The sequence below is a fragment of the Oncorhynchus keta genome, chromosome 30 (genome assembly GCF_023373465.1).
Source record: "Oncorhynchus keta strain PuntledgeMale-10-30-2019 chromosome 30, Oket_V2, whole genome shotgun sequence".
Lineage (NCBI taxonomy): Eukaryota > Metazoa > Chordata > Actinopteri > Salmoniformes > Salmonidae > Oncorhynchus > Oncorhynchus keta.
In genome coordinates this window covers 15,447,963-15,471,418 of record NC_068450.1, presented here as the reverse complement: position 1 = coordinate 15,471,418, position 23,456 = coordinate 15,447,963, and the positions used below count along the sequence as shown (strand labels likewise).

At 40.1% G+C, this 23,456-nt stretch overlaps 2 protein-coding genes across 7 annotated transcripts; one reads left to right on the top strand and one right to left on the bottom strand.

Moving 5' to 3' along the window:
• The first annotated feature begins 4,631 nt into the window (after positions 1 to 4,631).
• Positions 4,632 to 8,420, top strand: LOC118377449 (V-type proton ATPase subunit e 1-like). Of its 6 annotated transcripts, none has more exons than XM_052487807.1 (5): positions 4,632 to 4,867; positions 5,480 to 5,527; positions 6,600 to 6,674; positions 6,887 to 6,937; positions 7,390 to 8,420. In XM_052487807.1, the coding sequence occupies exons 1-4, from the start codon at positions 4,764 to 4,766 to the stop codon at positions 6,888 to 6,890; spliced, it is 231 nt and encodes a 76-aa protein (XP_052343767.1). In that variant the 5' UTR covers positions 4,632 to 4,763; the 3' UTR covers positions 6,891 to 6,937; positions 7,390 to 8,420. The 6 variants fall into 6 exon arrangements, 5 of the variants coding, with proteins under 5 accessions (XP_052343767.1, XP_052343768.1, XP_052343769.1 ...); XM_052487808.1 differs by lacking the exon at positions 6,887 to 6,937 and adding an exon at positions 6,836 to 6,886; XM_052487809.1 differs by lacking the exon at positions 6,887 to 6,937 and adding an exon at positions 6,785 to 6,835.
• Positions 8,421 to 20,926: 12,506 nt separating this feature from the next.
• On the bottom strand, positions 20,927 to 22,998 carry LOC118377451 (homeobox protein Nkx-2.5-like). Its single transcript, XM_035764362.2, has 2 exons — positions 22,473 to 22,998; positions 20,927 to 21,936 (listed from the first exon to the last, which is right to left on the bottom strand). Exons 1-2 carry the CDS (start codon positions 22,804 to 22,806, stop codon positions 21,323 to 21,325), a joined length of 948 nt encoding a protein of 315 aa, XP_035620255.1. The 5' UTR covers positions 22,807 to 22,998; the 3' UTR covers positions 20,927 to 21,322.
• Between the last annotated feature and the right edge of the window lie 458 nt (positions 22,999 to 23,456).

The following is a 23,456-nucleotide window of genomic DNA, read 5'->3' as shown; positions in this document are numbered from 1 at the left end:
GTCTACAGAGTGGGTAGAGGTAGACTCAGATGTTCTGTTAGCTGTTAGCTGGGTATAATGTGTTCTACAGAGTGGGTAGAGGTAGACTCAGATGTTCTGTTAGCTGGGTTAGCTGGATGTTCTGTTAGCTGGGTATAATGACAGAGTAGAGGTAGACTAATAATGTCTACAGAGTGGGTAGAGGTAGACTCAGATGTTCTGTTAGCTGGGTATAATGTCTACAGAGTGGGTAGAGGTAGACTCAGATGTTCTGTTAGCTGGGTATAATGTCTACAGAGTGGGTAGAGGTAGACTCAGATTTTCTGTTAGCTGGGTATAATGTCTACAGAGTGGGTAGAGGTAGACTCAGATGTTCTGTTAGCTGGGTATAATGTCTACAGAGTGGGTAGAGGTAGACTCGGATGTTCTGTTAGCTGGGTATAATGTCTACACAGTGGGTAGAGGTAGACTCAGATGTTCTGTTAGCTGGGTATAATGTCTACAGAGTGGGTAGAGGTAGACTCAGATGTTCTGTTAGCTGGGTATAATGTCTACAGAGTGGGTAGAGGTAGACTCAGATGTTCTGTTAGCTGGGTATAATGTCTACAGAGTGGGTAGAGGTAGACTCAGATGTTCTGTTAGCTGGGTATAATGTCTACAGAGTGGGTAGAGGTAGACTCAGATGTTCTGTTAGCTGGGTATAATGTCTACAGAGTAGGTAGGGGTGGAGGCATTGCCATATATGTTCAATGCAACCTAGATGTCACTGTCCATTTCAACTTCTGTTCCCAAACAGTATGAATGCTTAGTTCTATATGTGGTCCTTGGTCATAATGCACTATTAACGCTAGCGGGAGTTTATCTAATATATGCCATTTAGCAGATGCTTTTATCCAAAGCGACTTACAGTCATGTGTGCATACATTCTACGTATGGGTGGTCCCGGGAATCGAACCCACTACCCTGGCGTTACAAGCGCCATGCTCTACCAACTGAGCTACAGAAGGACAAATTGAGTTAATGTCTAATTGTGCAAACTCTAAACGATTGATTATCGGAGATCTCAATCTGGACTGGCTGATGCCAGCATCGTTTAAATTAAAAGACATTTGTAACGAACTAAATCTTACTCAACTAATAACTATACCTACCTGTCCTAATCCAAAAGACCCCAAAAATCTACATTAATAGACCTTATCTTTACAAATACACCTCACAAATATATAGCTAGTGGGTTATTTCCTAATGACATTAGTGACCACTGCCCTATTGCATGTATCAGAGATACTAGTCTAAAAAAACGACCCCTGTACAATTCTAAAGAGAAACTATTAACACTTCTCATAGCAAGCCTTTATCCATGACCTTTATTACTCAGAGCTTTTATCCGTAAAATGCATAATGGACCCAGTTTCAGCGTTCTCTTTCTTTTCAGCAGTTTTTACCTTTATGGCTGATCAACACGCCTGTTAAAGCGATTTAGGGTAAAAAATTGAACTAATCCTTCGTTCTCCTATGATTTGAAAATCCCCTTTCTGCAAAAGAATCAAGCATGGGCCTTGGCGAGGAAAACTGGTGAAACAACTGATTGGCTGCTTTTTAGGCAATTAAGAAATAAATGGACGGAGGGAATAAAAATTCCAAATATAGGTATTTTCTTGATGCTATGACAGAGTCTGCTGGTGATCCCGCTAAATTCTGGAAAACTGAAACTCCTTGACTTCCCTGCCATAGCAAATTACATCGGAATCTGGGATCATCAGTGACCGAACTGAAATTTGTGATGTTTTTAATAAGAATTTTTATTTCTGATGGTTTTCTTTTTGAATGAAAAAATGGCCAACATGATCCTGACCGGTCTATTGTTTCAGTCCCTCTGCCTATAATATATATATTTTTTTAAGCAGTTTTTTAATTTTCAAAAAGTCACAGAAGATGAGGTCTCATCTGCACTATCTGCTATAGATTCTAAGAAATCATTAAGCGCTGACTATCTGAATCCATATTTACTCAAGTTTGCGGCACCTGTTATTTCTAGTACAGTGATGCATATCTTTAATCAAACATTTGTCGTAGGAAAGATTCCTAAATCTTGGAAAACAGCTTTTGTTTTACCAGTCCTCAAGGGAGGTGATGGTCGTGAATGTTTTAACTGTTAACAATACTCTTTCTACTAATCAATCTGGCTTCAGTCCTAAACACAATACTATTACGGCCACTGTACGTGTTGGAAATTATATTACTAATGCCCTAGATAATAGAAAGCACTGTATCGCCTTGTTCATAGATTTGTCTCAAGTTTTTGACACTGTAGACCATGCGATAATTTTGGGTAAGCCGTCATCAATAGGACTGGGATTGGATGCCTGTCGTTGGTTTCATGACTATCTAAAGGATGGAAATCAGGCTGTTAGAGTCGAGGACATCCAGTCAGAGCCATTGGAGTTGGTTAAAGGGGTCCCACAAGGTTCTATACTTGGTCCATTACTGTTCACTCTCTACATAAACAATATCGGTGATGAGATAAGAAAGTGTCAAATTAATTTATATGCTAATGACACTGTCATGTACTCTATCGCTTCAACGGCTGACCAAGCATTATCACTATTGGAGACAGATTTGAAGATATTACAAGGGTCTTTATACAGCTAAAACTTGTTTTAAATGCAAAGAAAACACATTTTATGATTTTTAATAGGTTCAAAACGTTGGTTGAAAATACACTTGCACTTATGAGCTTAGATGGTTCTAGATTTAATCAGGTCTCTGCATATAAATACGTAGGGATATGGTTGGATGATAAACTGTCTTTTAAAATGCATATTGACGAACTTTATAAATGGCTAAAAATCAAGCTAGGTTTCCTCTTTAGAAACAGGACAGGTTTGTCCTCTACAAATAGAAGACAAATTGTGCAAGCTACTTTTATGTCTGTTATAGATTATGTGGATATTATCTACATGCATGCTACAGCATCCACACTTACATCGCTGGATGCTACTTATCATTGCACACTTAGGTTAACTACGGGTGCTAGCTACAGAACTCACCTCTGTGTTTTATATCAAAATGTGGGTTGGACTTTGCTGTCCGTGAGACGAGAACAACAAGCTCTTGTGTTTGTCTATAAAGCCCTTCTGAATAAACTACCTTCTTATTTATCATCACTCATCAATATTAGAATTAGAATTCCCAACACCAGGTCTCAAACATGGATTACACTTGAGGCCCATGTGATTTCCACAGAGTTGGGTATGGCTGCCTTTTCCTGTTACGCTCCTTGCCTATGGAATAGTCTGCAGACTAAACTTCAACTTAAGACTCTTGTCCCCCTGTTGCCCATTTGAAATATTTATTGGAGGATTTTTATTTTTGTATTGCTTGTAACTGTTTCGGGTAATGCAAGTTCTTGTGCTGTTAGTAGAATAACCTGTTAGGGGAATAACCTGTGTGTAAATGTAACAATCTGCTGCTGTATTTTTTGTTGTTGTGTTATCTGTGATCGTTTTCTTTGTCTTGTGTAGTTTCTTAATCATTGTACGCAAGGCCCAGCTGTAAAAAGAGGAATGGAATAAGAATATATACATATGGATGAGCAATGTCATTGGCGTAGGCATGATGCAATACAGTATATAAAATACAGTATATACATATGAGATGAGTGATGCAAGATATGTAAACATTAAAGTGGCATTATTAAAGTGACTAGTGATCCATTTATTAAAATGGCCAATGATTTCAAGTCTGTATCTAGGCAGCAGCCTCTGTGTTAGTGATAGCTGTTTAACTTGAGATAGAAACTGTTTGTCAGCCTCTCAGTACCAGCTTTGATGCACCTATACTGACCTCACCTTCTGGATGGTAGCGGGGTGAACAGGCAGTGGCTTGGGTGGTTGTTGTCCTTGATTATCTTTTTTTTGGCCTTCCTGTGACATCGGGTGCTGTATGTGTCCTGGAGGGCTTTTTGTTATTACATAAATACTTCAAAATTCACAAAAAGTGCCATTAGTTGATGAAGATTATTTCATAGAAAAAAAGGTATAAGATATTTTGGCCATTCATCCAAAAACTCCATTGATTTTCCCATTGCATCAAGTTTCCAAGGATCAGTTTATGAACAACTTTTGGCACCACTACCCCATAGAACAATGAGACAGATATATCACTGGATTATGAAGCATCCGTTTGGCGTTTGAACTCACTACCAAATATGGTAGTGTGAGGAAGCACACTGGCGGGGAGTGGGAGAAGCTGGAACGATATGGATTTTGGGATACATTTAGCAAATTTTCTCATCGATTAAACATTTGATCTCAATGCAGTCTGCTGTTCCCAAAAATAAAATCTGTTATGAACAGAGTGGACTAAGTTTTGTAGACTTTCGCCTTTGCTAAAGTTGTAAAAATCGCGTTATTTAGGAGTGCAAAATCGAGTTATTGCACACGCGCATTTCACGTTTCACGAGTAGACGTTCCCTAACGGAACTATACAGGTGTATGCTAGAACGGGCCAATATGATCTCGCTAGCTCGTGCTGGGCTCTGCCCACCCGCATGCTTGTTCTGCCCACTATGACCCATCTGTTCGCATTGGAAACGACAGGCTGTGGTCTATCTTGGCTTATTTATAAAAAATCTTGGACTTACCAGCCCAGTTTATTGTGGCGACGTCATGTGATCCATACTTCCTAGTCTGGTCGCATTTCGCTACTTCGAGGTCGTGTAGCGTTGTCAAGCGCATAAGTTAACTTTTTCTACTTTTAAAACTCTATAACCAAAGACAGACATGGCGGAGCTTAGTTTTGTAATTCCTATGTCGGTGATGACTCTGTTTTGGGGGATTATTGGTGGAGTTGTGCCGTGGTTTGTCCCCAAGGGACCGAACAGAGGGTGAGTAAATGAGCTAACATGATAGAAAAAAGCAATATCTTGCTAACTATAAAAGTTTACAAACAAAGGACGTACTTCATGTTAGACCTCAAATGTCTCTTGTATTCATATTCGTGGAAAATGTGAAACCTATTTTATGTGTATGCGTCCAATAACTTTTTATTTGCTTTTCAGTCCGTTGCTAAATTATTATACTTTTTGGCAGCTGGTTCTTTTGTCAACAATATTGCTCATCATGTCCAACAATAGTTGAGTTGACTTTAAAGTACTAATAAGCTTTAACATTTGACAAATTTCGTTTGGTTGGATAAAAATTTATTGAATATAGACGAATTAAGATGTAATTTTGGAACTTCCCCAGTCCATTTCTAGTTCCCATCTGCTCTGTCACTTGCACGTGACTGAAGTTGACATAATAAAGCCCTATCTGCATGAAGTAGGCCCAGTAGTACGCCTGGGAGATGAGCACTTGCCATAATAAACCATAGATATAGGACTAACAAACTAACATTTGGTTTGTTGTTGTACAAATCTATAGCCTCATTTCTTGTTACTGCTTTGTAAATAATGTATTGGCCCAGTGCAATAATGCCTCTCTCTCCCCCTCCACAGAGTGATAGTTACCATGTTGGTGCTAACTGCTGTCTGCTGCTACCTGTTGTAAGTATAGTCCTCCCAGGAATGTAGCTGAATATTTAACAGTATCACTATGAGGGCCCTTGTATTAATTTGGCTCAGTTGGTTGGAACAGGGCGCAGGTGGGCAACAACAAGGGTGTATTCATTTTGGAAACCCTTTACCGTTTTAAGAATCAAACAGAGCAAATGAAACTGGGAAGGACCTACCTGAATTTGACCAATATAAACTTTCTTTTGCCTTTTCTGTTTTGCATAAACGTTTTTTGTTGCAAAACGTTTTGAAACAGAATCGGCGTAATGATTAAAGCCCAGCGTTGAGTGTGTTGAATCTTGCATCATGCATAATGTTGCTTTCATGAAAGTGTGAAACGGGACTATTGGCCTATATGTGGAGCTAGGGAAGTGTTCAGCATCTGTCCCACATAGAGACACAGAGAGGGAACACCATTCTCCCTTAGGTCATTTGCCATTAACATTGATTGGGACGACTGCAGCTCGATTTCAATGTCCCAACATCAGTACATAATGATTACCAGTCATTAACAGATGTTGACACGCTCAAAGTTCATCGCGGTCGTTTTTTCCAATAGAGAAAATAAATCTATCCCTAGAGTATGGTGGGTCAATGATCCGAGAGTATGCCTATTGCTTGTATTGTACGTAATCATTCCATTCAATATAACCTGGTAGTCCTGAGATGACATTTAATTTCCTAGTTAATTATTTATTTAGCTTCTGAAGCTAGCAGATAAAGCCGTGTCATGTTACTTTGCCGTATGTCCACCAGGGTGCAGTGCAGGCCACATAATGGGGATGGTGTTCACGGCAGCAGAGGGAAGTATCTAGTAATATGTTGTCTCCTTCAGTCTGCTGAACTCTTAGTTGGATTCCTCTATTATAGCTGACCCTGCTGTGATGTTCATCCATTACTATATGTATCTTTATTGTATCTTTATTCCTCATTTAGATCCCCATTAGATGCCTTAGTGACCGCTATTCTTCCTGGGGTCCACAAATAACGCCGTTAGACATAACAGAAGCCATGACAGACATATGTAGATGTGTAATTATTAGTATGTGTTGTATGTTTTCAGCTGGCTGATAGCGATCCTGGCCCAGCTCAACCCTCTGTTTGGACCAGCTCTAAAGAACGATACCATCTGGTACATGTACTACCACTGGCCCTAGTCTACCAGTCTACCAGTCCTCTGCCCCTCCCCTGCTACAGGTAAACCCACTGGCCCTAGTCTACCAGTCCTCGGCCCCTCCCCTGCTACAGGTAAACCCACTGGCCCTAGTCTACCAGTCCTCGGCCCCTCCCCTGCTACAGGTAAACCCACTGGCCCTAGTCTACCAGTCCTCGGCCCCTCCCCTGCTACAGGTAAACCCACTGGCCCTAGTCTACCAGTCCTCGGCCCCTCCCCTGCTACAGGTAAACCCACTGGCCCTAGTATACCAGCCCTTGCTCCTCTCCCGCTTACAGGTAAACTCGGTCAGATGCCTCGGTCTCCTCTCCTGCTACAGGTAAACTCAGTCAGATGCCTCTGTCTCCTCTCCCACTACAGGTAAACTCGGTCAGATGCCTCGGTCTCTTCTCCTGCTACAGGTAAACTCAGTCAGATGCCTCGGCTCCTTGTGTCGTCTGTAAGTCTACGTCAATTCAGCCTTTTTAGCTACAAATGTGTAGGCCACAAGATTAAATGAATCGATTAACAAATAAACCTCTCTCTGTCAATAGTAGTCTGTAGTTGTGGCTTCCACTCCTTATCTATTTTAATCTGTACTTTTATGAAATCGTCTCATCTCCATCTTCTGCACTGATCTGAAAGCAATGCCCAGATGGAAAAAGCAATACATAATTAACTTTAAACATTTTCTCTGTAGGAGAGGACCTGACTCACTGCTGTACACCAATGAAGCACACGATCGCCTCCTCACAAAGGGAACTGTTCTTGTAAATCTAGAGCCTTTACCCAGCCTTTGACACCCGACCTTAGAGAGTGTGGAGAGATGCCTGCAAAGGTGCTTCGTACAAACTGATCCCCAAAGGACTTTTCTGAAAATATCCTCTTTACTTCTTTAAGAATGGAAGTATCAACCTTTTCTTTGATTTGTATGGCTTGTTCTGTATATTGTGCTGTGACATTTTGATTCTCTAATACTGATATATGATCTTGCAAGGCATGGTACTAGTTACCCTAGCCCATTCGGTGGTGGGTTAAATGCGGAAGACACATTTCAGTTGTACAACCCACTAGGTATCCCCCTTTGTCATTCATAGACGCTAACTAACCTTAGCGCCTATTGACTATACCAACTTCTCTCCAGAGGAGCCCCAATGCTTGCTCTAAACATAAACAAGCATCGCTTGCGGTAAGGTTTTGGAAACATAGGAACGTATCTTTCATATCAGCTAGGGGAAAATATGTTAAATTACTACACTTATTTTTAATAGGGTTAGGGTTCCCAAACGGTCAAATTTCCGTTTTTACAGCGTTTGTTTACGGTAGACAGAAGCGACTACCTGCTAATTCGCTTTCTGCGACTAGGAACACCTGCGTGTACACGGAAGATGGGCGCCACAAACGTGTCACTGTAAAATAACTGGTTAAAACTGCATTAAGTGTATATTCAGCATTTGTGAAATTATTTTGATGTGATATGAAAGTAAAGGGCTTTATGTTTCTAGAACTGTACCGCAATGAATAATCGATTCATACTGGTTCGCCTGCAGGAGCAAATTCGCCACTTAACAGTAACTTTAGGCTCCTTTTTATTGGACTATAGCTACCCCATATGTTAATATGTATGTTGCACGTAATGTGGCCTTTCGTTGATTCCATGTGTCCCTCCATTGGGTGTTTGTGATGGATTTCATTCATTGTCCTTATAAATTAAAGATATTAAACCATCAATCCACCTATTGATTTACAAGTTTTTGCATTTTGTTAAACCGGTTCTTGTTGCTCAACACAAATACCCCCTTGCGGTTTGTTGTCGAGCATGGTGTCCTCTTGTCCACGTCTGAATATGCGAGCAAGAAATCATCAAACATGACTTGGAAGTAAAAGCTCTCGTGCAGGTATGACTATCGATTCAGTAAGCTCTTGTTCTTGACTATATAATACGTATGTTGCCGTTCTCATTGTGGAGAATAACCTTGTTTTCTGTCGCAGCTGTTTGGGCTCTTTATTCAGCAATGACCACCTACCCATTTTGGTACAATGGCTGGGAGTTGGAATAGATTTTGACTGATTTATTGTTTTGGATATCACACAAAATACATTTCCCAGATTTGATCTTTATCTCTCATTAACCCAAACCCTCTTTTTTTAGCTTCTGCCACTCTGTTCTGTTCATCATATGCATATAACCGCTTTAACAATACCTACATGTACATACTACCTCAATAAGCCTGACTAACGTTGCTACTCTTTTCAAATGTCTTTTTACTGTTTTATTTCTTTACTTACACACACACGCGCGCGCGGTGGAAAAAGTAACGTTACCCAATTGTCATAATTGAGTACAAGTAAAGATAACTTAATAGAAAATTCATAAAGTAAAAGGCACCCAGTAAAATTCTACTTGAGTAAAAGTCTAAAAGTATGTGGTTTAAAATATACTTAAGGGGAATTATAAATATTTTCAAAGTCCTTATATTAAGCAAAGCAGATGGCACCCTTATTTACTTTATTTACGGAAGGTCACGGGCACACTCCAACATTCAGACTATCTACCAGCGAAGCATGTGTGTTTAGTGAGTATGCCAGATCAGAGGCACTAGCGATGTTCGCTTGATAATTGCGTGAATCGGGACTATTTTCCTGTCCTGCTAAGCATTCAAAATGTATCGAGTATGAAAATGTATGGAGTAAAAAGTACAATATTTTCTTAAGGAATGTAGTGAAGTAAATGTAGTCAAAAATATAATATATTTTAATAATAAAGTACAGATACCCCCAAAACCACTTAAGTACTTTACATCACTGGCTACGGATTCACATAAGATACATAGTTAATCCTCCTATCTCCAAGACGTCTCAATGTAAATAAATATATATATATATATATATGCTCCATTTCCTGTCCTTCAACTGCCTGGTGCAGATTTCACCTGTCCATATCTATCAGTCATGGCGAAAAGGAGACTGAGCAAGCCTATTTAGACTTGATATTCAACCCTTTTGTACATCAGGTATATTGAGCTGTATCCATCGGTGTTTGTAGGAAACTACTGCGTGTTTGACAGCTGTGCAAATATTGCCAGCTATTTTAGTCTTGGTCACATTTTAGTAATTTCGGTCGCTTTATTCGGATAGTATGACCATCTGTAGAATTTATCAACAGTCTGGATTTGCAACTGCTTGCAGGGGTTAGGTGAAATAGTCTGTAGAGCATCACTAATATCTTTAGCTGGCCTATAGCTGGCCTACATTATCCAAATAAATCCAACTTTAAATGCTCAGACAAACCGGTAGGATTGGCAAACATTTGCCTGCCGACAGTACTTAAATCAAATCAAATTGTATTTGTCACATGCGCTAAATTCAACAGGTTCAACCTTACCATGAAATGCTTACCTAAAAGCCCTTAACCAACAATGCCGTTGAATAAATATTTAATAAAATATTTACTAAATAAAGTATAAAAATTAAAAGTAACACAAAATAACGAGGCTATATACAGGCGGTACCGGTACCGAGTCAATGTGTGGGGGTACAGGTTAGTCAAGGTCATTTGTACAGGTAGGTAGGGGTAAAGTGATAATAAACAGCGAGTAGCAGCAGTGTAAAAACAAAGGGGGTGACCTACCACCTTTGGACTGCCGACACTGTTCGATCTCTTTAGAGTTCACACAGCAAAGACCTTGGAAGTCAGCCACTCAGCCTTGTTGAAACACTCCACCACAAGGTGGCAGTAGAAAACCCTTGTTAAGAGCCAGATGGCCACAGCTAGATAACTACCTAGCAAGATAACAAAGAAACTATTTAATTCATTATTCATAATGTCTTACTGCCAGTGCCAGCCCATAGACAAATAGTTAACTAGTTAGTTAATGTTACCATATCCCAGACGGCCACAACTAGATAGTGCCTTCAGAAAGTATTCACACCCCTTGACTTTTTACACATTTTGGTTTTACCGCCTGAATTTTCAAGTGGATTACATTTAGATTTAGTCACTGATCTGCACACAATACCCCAGAGTGTCAACGTGGAATTACGTTTTTAGAAATGTTTACAAATTAATACAAAATTATAATCGGAAGTGTCTTGAGTCAATAAGTATTTAACCCCTTTGTTAAGGCAAGCCTAAAGTTCAGGAGTAAAAATGTGCTTAACAAGTCAGATAAGTTGCATGGACTCACTCTGTGTGCAATAATGGTGTTTTCCATGAATTTGAATCACTACCCGGTCTTCGTAGCCCATACATACAATTATCTGTAAGGTCCCTCAGTCGAGCAGTGTATTTCAAACACAGATTCAACGACAAAGACCAGGGAGGTTTTCAGTGCCTGTCAAAGAAGGGCTCCTATTGGTAGATGGGGGTAGAATAAAACAATGGGTATTGAGAATCACTTTGAGTATGAAGTTACATTTTGGATTATGTATCAAAACTATCAATACACCCTGTCACTCCAACATACAGGTGTCCTTCCAAGCTCAGTTGATGGAGAGGAAGGAAACCACTGAGGGATTTCACCATGAGGCCACTGGTGACTTTAAAACAGGTTTTTAATGGTTGTGATTGGAGAACTGAGGATGGGTCAACAACATTGTAGTTACTCCACAATACTAACCTAAATGACAGCGTGAAAAGGAAGCCTGTACAGAATGAGGCACTAAACTAATACTGCAAAAAAATGTACTTTTGGTCCTGAATACAAAGCATTATGTTTGGGGGCAAATCCAAGACGTCACTGGGTACCACTTTCAAGCACGGGGATAGCTGCATCATGTTATGGGTATGCTTGTCTAGAGTTTATTTTTTTGATCAAAAGAAAAGGAGTAGAGCTAAGCACAGGCTAAGTCCTAGAGGAAAACCAGGTTCAGTTTGCTTTCCAACAGACACTGGGAGACAAATCCACCTTTTAGCAGGACAGTAACCTAAAACACAACAGTGGTTAGCTAGCTTGGAGGAAGTATTTAGTGTTGTGGGCATTGCGTCTGTCACTTCGGTAGCTACCACCCCATAGCCTTCACTGCATATGAAGTGTGATTGGCTCATCGTGGATGTACAGAGAAAATGCCCTTCTTTATGCTCCCCTTCGGAGGTTTGTGCTCTCTGATTGGCTCAAAGTAAAGTTTTTGGCTACTGACAACCATTGCTGTAGGTTCGTTGCTACCGGTTTGGCACGCAGCAGGTAGCGCGTTTGTTCTAGCGAGACAAGAAACGGCCTCCAACTGTAATAAGTACATATTGGCAGTCTATCAGCAGCGAGATTATCGTGTTTCATGCTTTAGGGTTAGTATATAGTTAGCTTAAATGTTACTGATAGTCTAAAGAGCATCTACAGATGGACTATCCAAATAAACTGTTAGTCATTTCATTTATTTTTATTTAACCCTTATTTTACCATGTAAATTGACTGAGAAAACATCCTAATTTACAGTAATGACATGGGTAATAGTTACAGGGGAGGATGGGGGATGAATGAGCCAATTGGAAGCTGGGGATGATTCATCCTTAGTTAGTTTTAGTTATCAGTCGACTTACATTACATTACATTTAAGTCATTTAGCAGACGCTCTTGTCCAGAGCGATTTACAAATTGGACTTAAAACTCTGGACAATTTTAGTCTAGTTTTAGTCACTTAGTCAGTGCGTTTTGTCTATTAAATAACGAATATTTAGGCTACCTCTAATTTCCACCACGTGCCTTGTCCAACTAGGCCTTGTATACCTTAGCTGGCAACATTTAATATTGTGGCAGATTATAACCAATACCAGCCGTAATTAACCATATAGTCTATAAAGGCTTGGCTACAGGGTAAACAATTTACAGCTCTAATTTTCTTTCCATCATAACTGTCAAGGGGTTAAATTCCAGTGGTTTCATTGAAAGGATGATTTGAGCTTTATAAAAATGCCAGAAGCATTACTGTACGTTTAATAGTCAACAAATAGCATTCATTTTTCCCATATGAAAAAATAAACCACATGTCGCATTTCCTGACTGCGGCATGAGAGCGGCAACACAGATGAATGAATAACAGCGCACATGGGGAAATAGAGCTTCTGATGTGATCAAAGAGTGACTGAAGTGACTGCCTGGTGGCTGTGTGGCAGAGCCGGGCAGATCAGCTCAATCAGACCGCGCAACTGAAATGTGTAAATTCTGCCAATGAGAGGATTGCATGAAATATTTTGCTTTCATGTTTCTGATTGTACAAAATGTATGAAAAAATGCTTCATGACAAATTAAATGTCCATTATGCTGTTGTGGAATTCTCATTTCGTCACATTTTTGTTCACGAAAATGAAAAGGTAATGAATGGGTTTTTTTCACAGGGCGCCACATTATCATAGTTTTAATCAGGAAAAATAGGTACTTGACAGGTATTTTTCGTCATAGTTATTGTTGACGAATTGAACAGTGTTTGACTGGACCTAGATCAGATGGGGAGGGAGCAGGACAAGGAGTCAGACAAACTGGCTCTACTCAGTGAGGTGGACAGACACCGCAGGCAGATGCTCAGGTAAAATAGCATGGTAGGAGTGTGGATTAGCACGGTAGGAGTGTGGATTAGCATGGTAGGAGTGTGGATTAGCACGGTAGGAGTGTGGATTAGCATGGTAGGAGTGTGGATTAGCATGGTAGGAGTGTGGATTAGCACGGTAGGAGTGTGGATTAGCACGGTAGGAGTGTGGATTAGCATGGTAGGAGTGTGGATTAGCACGGTAGGAGTGTGGATTACTGCTGTTGCTTCAGTACTGAATCCAGTCTGTACTGCATAAACTGTACGCAAGCATCCTAATGAAACGGTGTGTTTTCTATCCCTACATTAACCAGACAGTATGGAAGAAAGCCAACCTGGCCAGTAAACTGTCGCTGGACAACCTGGAGAAGGAATCTCTTCTCTATGGAGGAGATAGTGAATTTAGACAACGGTAAACAATATTGCCTGTTTCTAAATACTCTTCTGGAGTGTTTCATTGTCTTTCCCTTATTTCACCCACTGTGTGTTTATACTTTGTCTTATTGTTGTCTGTTACTATGAAGATTTACAATGTTTTTTTTTTTTTTTCTTCTCCAATCAGAAAGGTGACCAAAGAGGGCCTGGCCCAGACGTCCAGTGACATCACAGAGAACTGGATGAGCATCAGCCAGATGATGTCACAGCAGGTGACGCAGAGCGAGGAATCCATAACCATGGTGGGTGAGTGGCTCCCCCTAGAGTACAGAGAGTGAATGATATCGGAAGTCTTGTTTCTGAGAGGACAGTAGTGTTTATAATTTCGGCCCCTGACCCCATCCCCTAGCTCCCTTTTCCTTCAGTGTTTAAACATCTGTAAGAACTAGATGAATGAGAAGCAGTGATGTAGTGGTAAAAAGTGGGTAAACACTGATCGCCTTTCACAGTGAATAAAGTAATACTCCCTACATTTACAATGCATTTGTTTGCAATAGGTGGGTAAACGTTTGAGCAACTTTAAAAAGGTGTGTAAGTGCCATTTGCTGTGTTTACCTTCCATTACATCACTGGTGAGAACAATATGGAGATGCTTCCACCAAAAGCCTTCAAAATGGAGGACCCAAGGACTGTTTCTTTCTCAGGTGCCTTATTTAAATACAAGCAACCAGCTGGCAGTAACAGCTGGCAGTATTTGATACAGTTGAAGTCGGAAGTTTACATACACTTAGGTTGGAGCCATTAAAACTCGTTTTTCAACCACTCCACAAAAACTATAGTTTGGGAAAGTCGGTTAGGACATCTACTTTGTGCATGACACAAGTCATTTTTCCAACAATTGTTTACAGACAGATTTTTTCACTTAGAATTCACTCTATCACAATTCCAGTGGGTCAGAAGTTTACATACACAAAGTTGACTGTGCCTTTAATCAGCTGGGAAAATTCCAGAAAATGACTTCATGGCTTTAGAAGCTTCTGATAGGCTAATTGACATAATTTGAGTCAATTGCAGGTGTACCTGTGGATGTATTTCAAGGCCGACCTTCAAACTCAGTGCCTCTTTGCTTGACATGGGGTTGCTTGCAAGCCAAAGAACATCCCAACCATGAAGCACAGGGTGGCAGCATCATGTTGTAGGGGTGCTTTGCTGCAGGAAGGACTGGTGCTCTTCACAAAATAGATGGCATCATGAGGGAGGAAAATTATGTGGATATAATGAAGCAACATCTCAAGACGTCAGTCAGGTAGTTAAAGTTTGGTCACAAATGGATCTTCCAAATGGTCAATGACCCCAAGCATACTTGAATAGTTGTCGCAAAATGGCTTATGGACAACAAAGTCAAGGTATTGGAGTGGCCATCACAAAGCCCTGACCTCAATCCTATAGAACATTTGTAGGCAGAACTGAAAAAGCATGTGCGAGCAAGGAGGCCTACAAACCTGACTCAGTTACACCAGCTCTGTCAGGAGGAATGGGCCAAAATTCACCCAAATTATTGTGGGAAGCATGTGGAAGGCTACCCGAAACGTTTAAAAATAAATAAATAAAAATAAAGGTTTGACCCAAGTTAAACAATTTAAAGGCAATTCTACCAAATTCTCATTTGGGGTATGTAAACTTCTGACCCACTGGGAATGTGATGAAAGAAATTAAAGCTGAAATAAATCATTCTCTCTACTATTATTCTGACATTTCACATTCGTAAAATAAAGTGGTGATCCGAACTGACCTCAGACAGGGAATTTTTACTAGGATTAAATGGCAGGAATTGTGAAAAACTGAGTTTAAATGTATTTGGTTACGGTGTATGTAAACTTCAGACTTCAACTGTATGTCCAAACCCAAAGCCTTTGCCCAGTGTGGACTCTCTCCTCTATAGCAACCTCATCTCAGGCAGTCCTGGAGATGAATGATGAATTTAAGGCCATGACCGGAACCATCCAGCTGGGGAGAAAGCTCATCACTATGTACAACTTCAGGGAGCTCACTGACAAACTGCTAATCTTCCTCGCTCTCATACTCTTTCTCACCGCGATCTTCTACATCCACAAGAAGAGATTATTTTTCCTCCAGACCAGACACAACTAACTTTAACTAAGTTACTTTTAGAGCAACTTTGATTCGAGTAACTATGATCATATAAGATAATTTATGACATATGTGAGTCGTGTGAGATAAGTATTGTAATATTAGCATACTGCTTATTAATGTAAATCCAAATCAACATTTTAAATACTTGTGCACACACACAGTAGAAATGGCTTTGGGGATAAGCATATTTTAAACATTATTTGTTCGTCATGGAAGGAATATCAGCTGTTTGCAATACTTAGAGGAAAGTTTGATGGTTAATGTAACCAATTGTTATGATTATCATGTTACTGTATTATTCCATCACAGGAAGTTAAAGCTGTTGCCCAGTTATTTATATCCTGCTCTGAAAGAGAAATAAATGTATTGTAGTAGTTGCCTTATTTAATGCAGATTACATTTTCGCCTGACCATTATCTAAAGTATAGGGATTCATGTCAATGTGTAACACATTCTCAGTAATGTAATCAGTTTTTGAACAAAACGTTGACTTTATTAAATAGTGTAAAAATAAACTAAAATGAATCTCCAAGCAGCAGCGTGGACATGTAGGATGTACATATCACCCACACAAGTTTCAGTGACTCTGGTCTAGCATCTGGTCGTCAGTATTTCCTTACGGAGCTAGCTGGCTTGGCTCAGCAGTGGTGAGGCCTGCTCTCAGTAGCTGGCAGCAGGGTGAACTGTACCGGGTACAGTGCTGACCAACCAGGGCAGAAAAGCTAGCAGCAGGGGGAACTGAGCAGCCCAGGAACCAGGGCAGAAAAGCTAGCAGCAGGGGGAACTGAGCAGCCCAGGCACCAGGGCAGAAAAGCTAGCAGCAGGGGGAACTGAGCAGCCCAGGAACCAGGGCAGAAAAGCTAGCAGCAGGGGGAACTGAGCAGCCCAGGAACCAGGGCAGAAAAGCTAGCAGCAGGGGGAACTGAGCAGCCCAGGCACCAGGGCAGAAAAGCTAGCAGCAGGGGGAACTGAGCAGCCCAGGAACCAGGGCAGAAAAGCTAGCAGCAGGGGGAACTGAGCAGCCCAGGCACCAGGGCAGAAACAAATCTGAAAAGCTGTGGCAGTAATCACACAGTCACCGATATGGAACCATGCATCTCTGCCTTTCTTCAGATAAGACCCAGAAAAGCAGATTACTCTGACCTGTATCCCTCTCCTGCTCCCTTTCTTTCCACCGGGGGTGGAGGGTGGGGGGGTATTTTTAGGTTGGCGTGGACCTGTTATCTGACGTTGCCTTTTCAACACTTTGTAAGGGATGTGTGTAGAGGGGGGCTGGTAGCTGCATGACCTCTCCACCCTCTTTATGGTGATGGTCTCACATGTAATTTGGGAAATATAAATCTGTTTTCATGTTGACGTTTCTGTTCAGTGTACCAATAAAGACCTCTGACTTTGTCTACCTGAGTTGTCTCAGTTGCGTGTGTTATATGTCATATCTGACTCCGAATCAGTGGGGACAGACTGTGCAGATAGCCTAGTGGTTACAGCGTTGGGTCAGTAACCGGTAGGTTGCTGGTTCAAATACCCAAACTGACAAGGTGAAAAATCTGATATGCCCTTGAGCAAGGCACTTAACCATCATTTGCTCCAGGTACGCTGTACTACTATGGTTGACCATATACAACCACAGATTTTACTGCACCTATGTGACAATACAACATTAAAAAAAAAAACATTTTTGACAGTGACACGCATTAGTGAGTACATGTGGAGAGAGTCAATAGACCTAAGAGAAGGCTAAGCGGTTCTTACTCGTTTTAAAGTGGCAGCCATTGTGTTCGGCCAATTCCTCATCCCGTCCCTTTAGCTGCACACTTATAGCAACTCTATGTCAAGCAAATGGAGCTATTCTTACAGAGCACCGTGATAGTGTCAGTCAAGAGGAGAGGTGTGCATGATCTTGAGATGTGAATAGGTCCTGTTTAGTGGCAGGCCCTGAACTGTGTTCTACACTGAGTACCACAGAGTGAGGGGAAGTGGGCTCCCCCACACAATGCTGCCTAAAGGGCTTTTTAATGTGCTACAGTGCATTCAGACCCCTTAACTTTTTCCACATTTTGTTGTTACAGACTGACTTTAAAATGCATTAAATTGGGATGTGTCACTGATCTACACACTCTTCTCCATAATATCAAAGTGTGTCTTTAGAAATGTTATTAATTACAAATGAAAAGCAGAAATGTCAGTTTTCAACCCCTTTTGTTATGGCAAGCCTAAATACATTCAGGAGTGAAATGGTACTCAAGTCACATAACAAATTGCATTGTCTTTTTGATTAACTACCTCATCTCTGTACCCCACACATACAATTATCTGTAAGTCTCAGTCGAGCAGTGCATTTTTCCAATGCCTCGCAAAAGAAGGGCACCTAAAGTATTGGTAGATGAGTAGGGAAAAAAATGCAGACATTGAATATCCATTTGAGCATGGTAAAGTTATTAATTACCTTTTGGATCGTGTATCAATACACCCAGTCACTACAAAGATGCAGGCTTCCTTCCTAACTCAGTTGCTGGAGAGCAAGGAAACCGGGTAGGGATTTCACCATGAGGCCAATGGTGACTGTAAAACAGTTGCAGAGCTTAATGGCTGTGATGGGAGAACTGAGGATGGATCAACAACATTGTAGTTACTCCACAAAAAAAATCTAATTGACTGAGTGAAAATAATTAAGCCTGTACAGAATAAAAGTATTCCAAAACATGCATCCTGTTTGTAACAAGGCACTAAAGTAATACTGCAAAAACTGTCGCAAAACAATTCACTTTTTGTCCTGAATAGAAAGTGTTATATTTGAGGCAAATACAATTGAACACATAAGTACCTCTCTCCATATTTTCAAGCATAGCTGCATCATGTTATATGTATGATTGTAATCATTAAGGACTGGGGAGTTTTTCAGGATACATTTTTTTACGGAATGGAGCTAAGCACAGGCAAAATAATAGAGGAGAAAACCATGTTCAGGCGTGTGAATAATTAAGTCAATGTTATATTTCTGTATTTCATTGTAAATACATTTGCTAACATTTCTACAAAAAACATGTTTTCACTTTATCATTATGGGATATTGTGTGTAGATGGGTGAGAATATATTGAATCCATTTTGAATTCAGGCTGAAAGGCAACATGTGGAATAGGTCAAGGGGTATGAATACTTTCTGAAGGAACTGTATATAAATCTGTTTCATCAGCATATTTTGTAAGACACTGGATAAGTGTCTGTTAAATTACTAACATGTAATTATCATATTAATGACAGGTATCAATAAATATTATGGCTATTACTTGTCCACTCTACAGGCACATTAAACAATGCTTTTTTAATTTAGGGCCTGCGTGTGCAGTGATGGTTTTGTAGGTTATTCGGTGCCGTTTCAAAATACATTTTTCAGTGTATTTCCAGGGGCCTGTGGGCGATTTCAGAATTTGACTGTGGATCAGCGGTAACTGTCTGATTAATGATGAGGATGATGAACGCATTTCCCCAAACACTGAACTGTTTCTACTGACGACACGTCTGCTGGACTTTAAACACAACCCTTCTGAACGGTCACAGACCTTTCTGTAAATATTTAAATTATGTCAGTGATGCTATCTCACGACCTCGCCTAATGGGGACTGACATGCACCTGTAGAAGAAGGTCTAACTGGGCGTGACCTTGTAGGCCGGACCTATAGACTTAGCCTATATACAAGAAACGTCTAAAGCCCTCCACATATTTGTCTTATTTAGTCAAAATTGCGTGACATGCTCCAAACATATTTTATGTAGAGGCCGGTAAGTCCTTGTGATAAAAAAAACAACTAGTTTCCGGTTATAGTAGATTGAAGGTCTGTAATAGCCACTTGAATGGTTTAACCTGACGTTAAACATACGTGAACCGCATTACGGGTCGTGGGTGAGATTGTTTGACATGGATTACTGGTAATGTGTGCTGGCTATAGACAATGGCAATTACTATAGGCTAACGTGATGGACGATTTTCCTAATATTAAAACACACTGACATATGGTATCTTTATGTGCTAGGATTGGCCTGGTGTTTATTCCATTTGTAGGCTAGTGAGTCGTGAAACTGAAGAAAAAACCCTGGAGATTTAATGGTTGTAAAGTTAAAAATTATTTAAATGCTTTATTTTTTTAGATTGTGTGATCTTGACCATTATTTCCTTATCGATTTGACAATTGTTGTCGTCTAGGCGTATTGTAACGATTTTAATGTAGGCTATTATTATATAGGATTAATAATACAATACAATTAGGCGAATCCATGTTTTATTAAGCGTAATAGTAATGAATATTAGAAATAAAATACTACATTTAGCCTTTTAAATAATTAATGGTTGATAGAATTCGTAGTGATAGACTATAGTTCTATGAAAGCACTAGGCCTAAAATTATAATTGGTCGATAAGTTACATTTCATATTTAAAAATAATTTCTAAATAATTGAAGATGATTAGAAATAATCAGGTGATATAATTGTATCCCGTTCTAGTTGTTTGTTCATATTTATTCATTTAAAAAATGTCCTTCAGGACAATGGTTTAATGTACTTCAGTAAAAATACTTTTGAAGTAATACTTAAGTCGTTTTTTGAGGTATCTGTACTTTACTATTTATATTTTTAACAACTTTTACTTCACTACATTCCTAAAGAAAAGTATGTAATTTTTACTCCCATACATTTTTCCAAAAGTACTCGTTATATTTTGAATTCTTAGTAGGACAGGAAAATGGTCTAATTCACACACTTATCAAGAGAATATCCCTGGTCATCACTGCTGTCTCTGCTCTGGTGGACTCACTAGACACATGCTTAGTTTGTAAATGATGTCCGAGTGTTGGAGTGTGCCCCCTGGCTATCTGTAAATAAAATAAAACAACTAGAAAACGTGTCCGTCTGCTTTGATTAATATAAGGAATTTGAAATGATTTATACTTAAGTCTCAAAGGTAAAAAGTACATTTTAGTAATTACATTTACTTTTGATACTTAAGCATATTTAAAACCTTTAGGATTTTACTCAAATAGTATTTAACTGGGTGACTTTCACTTTTTCTATTAAGGTATCTTTATTTTTACTACAGTATGACATGTGGGTACTTTTCCCACCACTGCCTCAGAATATGTCCTGTAGTCCGCCCTGTGATATAGCCTATCAAATTCATGCAGAAAAATTATAATTTACATAAAAGAAAAGCTTTATTTACATATAATACGTGTATTAAGTACCTACAAACATAATTGCCTTACAGTACATTTGTGACCTCAATGAAAACGGTGATAGTGAGGGTAAGATGTCCACTGACAAATTGTATACATATTTTCCCTCCCACTGAAGTAGATACCTACATCTCATATATAACTTCACAATTAACTCCCTATTCCATCTCAGAAACTAGTAACCCAATGCAAATAAAATGTATTTAGTTTAAGCATCCATCAAGAGTTTGCCAGTCGAAGTACAGTACATGGAATAATATCGACATAACACTCAAGTAAGCCTATGCATCCATTGTAAAAGCGCATGCAATTTAAAACAATTTGTCTGAAGATAATGTTATATTTCGACCCTTCGTTCACCACGCTCTGATTCCATGTAAAGAAGACACTCCATTGCCGGACGGAAACGTGTTTTGAACGTTATTTAACTCCCCAATGCCGAAGTTGATGTAATTCCCGTTGTTTTGTGAGGGCTGGATAGACTGCACCGCAGTGGTGGGATAGTCACACGCATGGTTCATATTACAGCCAGGACTGGGATAATTACTGAACGCTGGGTAACTGTTATAAGCGAAATGGTTAAGGCCCACATTATATGAACTATTATAGGTCGTCGAGTCTCCAAGGCAGGGCTTCCCATCTCGGACCAGTACTGGGACTGAGATGCGTCTCGGCGGCGGGATACCGACCATCTCCAGGCTCTGGTCCTGTCGCTGTCTCTTGCACTTGTAGCGGCGGTTCTGGAACCAGATCTTGACCTGTGTGGGGGTCAGTTTGAGCACTCCGGCCAGGTGATCTCTCTCCGGAGCCGAAAGGTATTTCTGCTGCTTAAAGCGACGCTCCAGCTCATACACTTGCGCCTGTGAGAACAGCACGCGCGGCTTCCTGCGCTTCCGGGGTTTGGTGGGCAGATCCGGGTCCTCTGACTTCAGGTCCACCACCGGCTCGCTCTGAGAGATGTAGGACATGTCTAGTGGAATAGAAATAAACGAATAAATTAAGACGTATTTAATTTAATTCCAGTATGTTAAATTGTATAAAGGACCCAACAATAGGAATTCAGCTCGGAGACTTTTAGCAAGACATAGTTTAGACAAGCGTTCTAGGTCTGCCCTACATCCTAGAGTCCAAAAAGTAAAATGGGTTCAGTCGATTATGATTGCTATATTTTCTAAATTGTAATCAAACTTCCATGGAACTGTTTGGTATCCCGACGAGATAATTCAATCTAAACTTCAGTTACAACTTTCCTTTATTTTCTCCTTAATTGTAAAATAGATTAGGCCTCTTTGACTGTTCTTATTCCAGAATAAGGGTGTACACTAGGAGTAGCATTACTATTACATCCCTTGTGAAATGTCTTATTCTTAGCCTACACGTTTTAGATTGTGTCCGACGCAAATCTGTTAATTAAATTACTTACATAATTATTCAGATTTTCACATAGGCATAATTATGCATATGTTCACTTAGGGCTATTTCGATACTAATATCATAAACTGTTACCTTTTCTGTATTTCCCCTCAAATCTGTCCGTCTTGCCATCCTTGATGTCCATTTCTAAGAAAGATTTCCCATAGAAGGCAGCGGCGAAGTTGAGGGCAGTATTTCTGTTGTCTTTAGCCTCATGGAGCTCCTCTCCAAACAGCGAGCCTCCAGACGACATCTCCCGAAGCGGCTCCTGTTTCAGGCGGCCCAGCATGCAGGAGGAGGTCGGTAAGGCACAGTCCATCCGTGGATAGATGTCCAGTGAGACCAGATGTTCAGCACTAGTGTGCTGCTCCAGGTTTAATATATCCTTAACCGAGAAGGGTGTGGACGTACTGGGGCTGGAAAACATTGCCAAATAACAGTTGATCTGACATATAAATGGCAACAAACCAATGATTCCAAAATCTCCTCTTCTTAGTAATATTTACTGAGCTCAAGTACTCGTTCGTTTGTTTAACCGAGGGGGATCTTGACTATCAACTCGAGTCCCTAACTTTTCTTGGCCTCTTTCTGCTATGCATGGGGAAAGAGAGGGGGGGATGAGGGGGAGGTTAAGTCTCTCATTGGACGTTGTTAGGGGGCATCCTATTGGTGTTGCCAGTTCCGGTGATGTTGAAATAATAGCTGGTAATGTAACCCTACATGTCCGTGGTGTATCTGAATCCAGAATGCAACTTCAGCCCCATTACGCACCGTCACAAACACGCCTTTTGTCCATAATAGATAGTTGGAATTTATTATCAATTGTTATTACATTTTCCCTGTAAAATGTATATGGTTGAAGGCAAAATAGAATATAATAAATACTGGAACATTTTTCTATGTGTGCACGAGCCTGTCTGTCTGTGTTAGGTTCTGTTTAATAGTTTAATGATGATACATTTTATTTGGCGAACATTAAACGTATGCTAGGAGATGCTTCGTCAGTTGCACAACTGAATGCGAAATGTGTCTTCCGCATTTAACCCAACTCCTCTGAATCAGAGAAGTGCAGGGAGC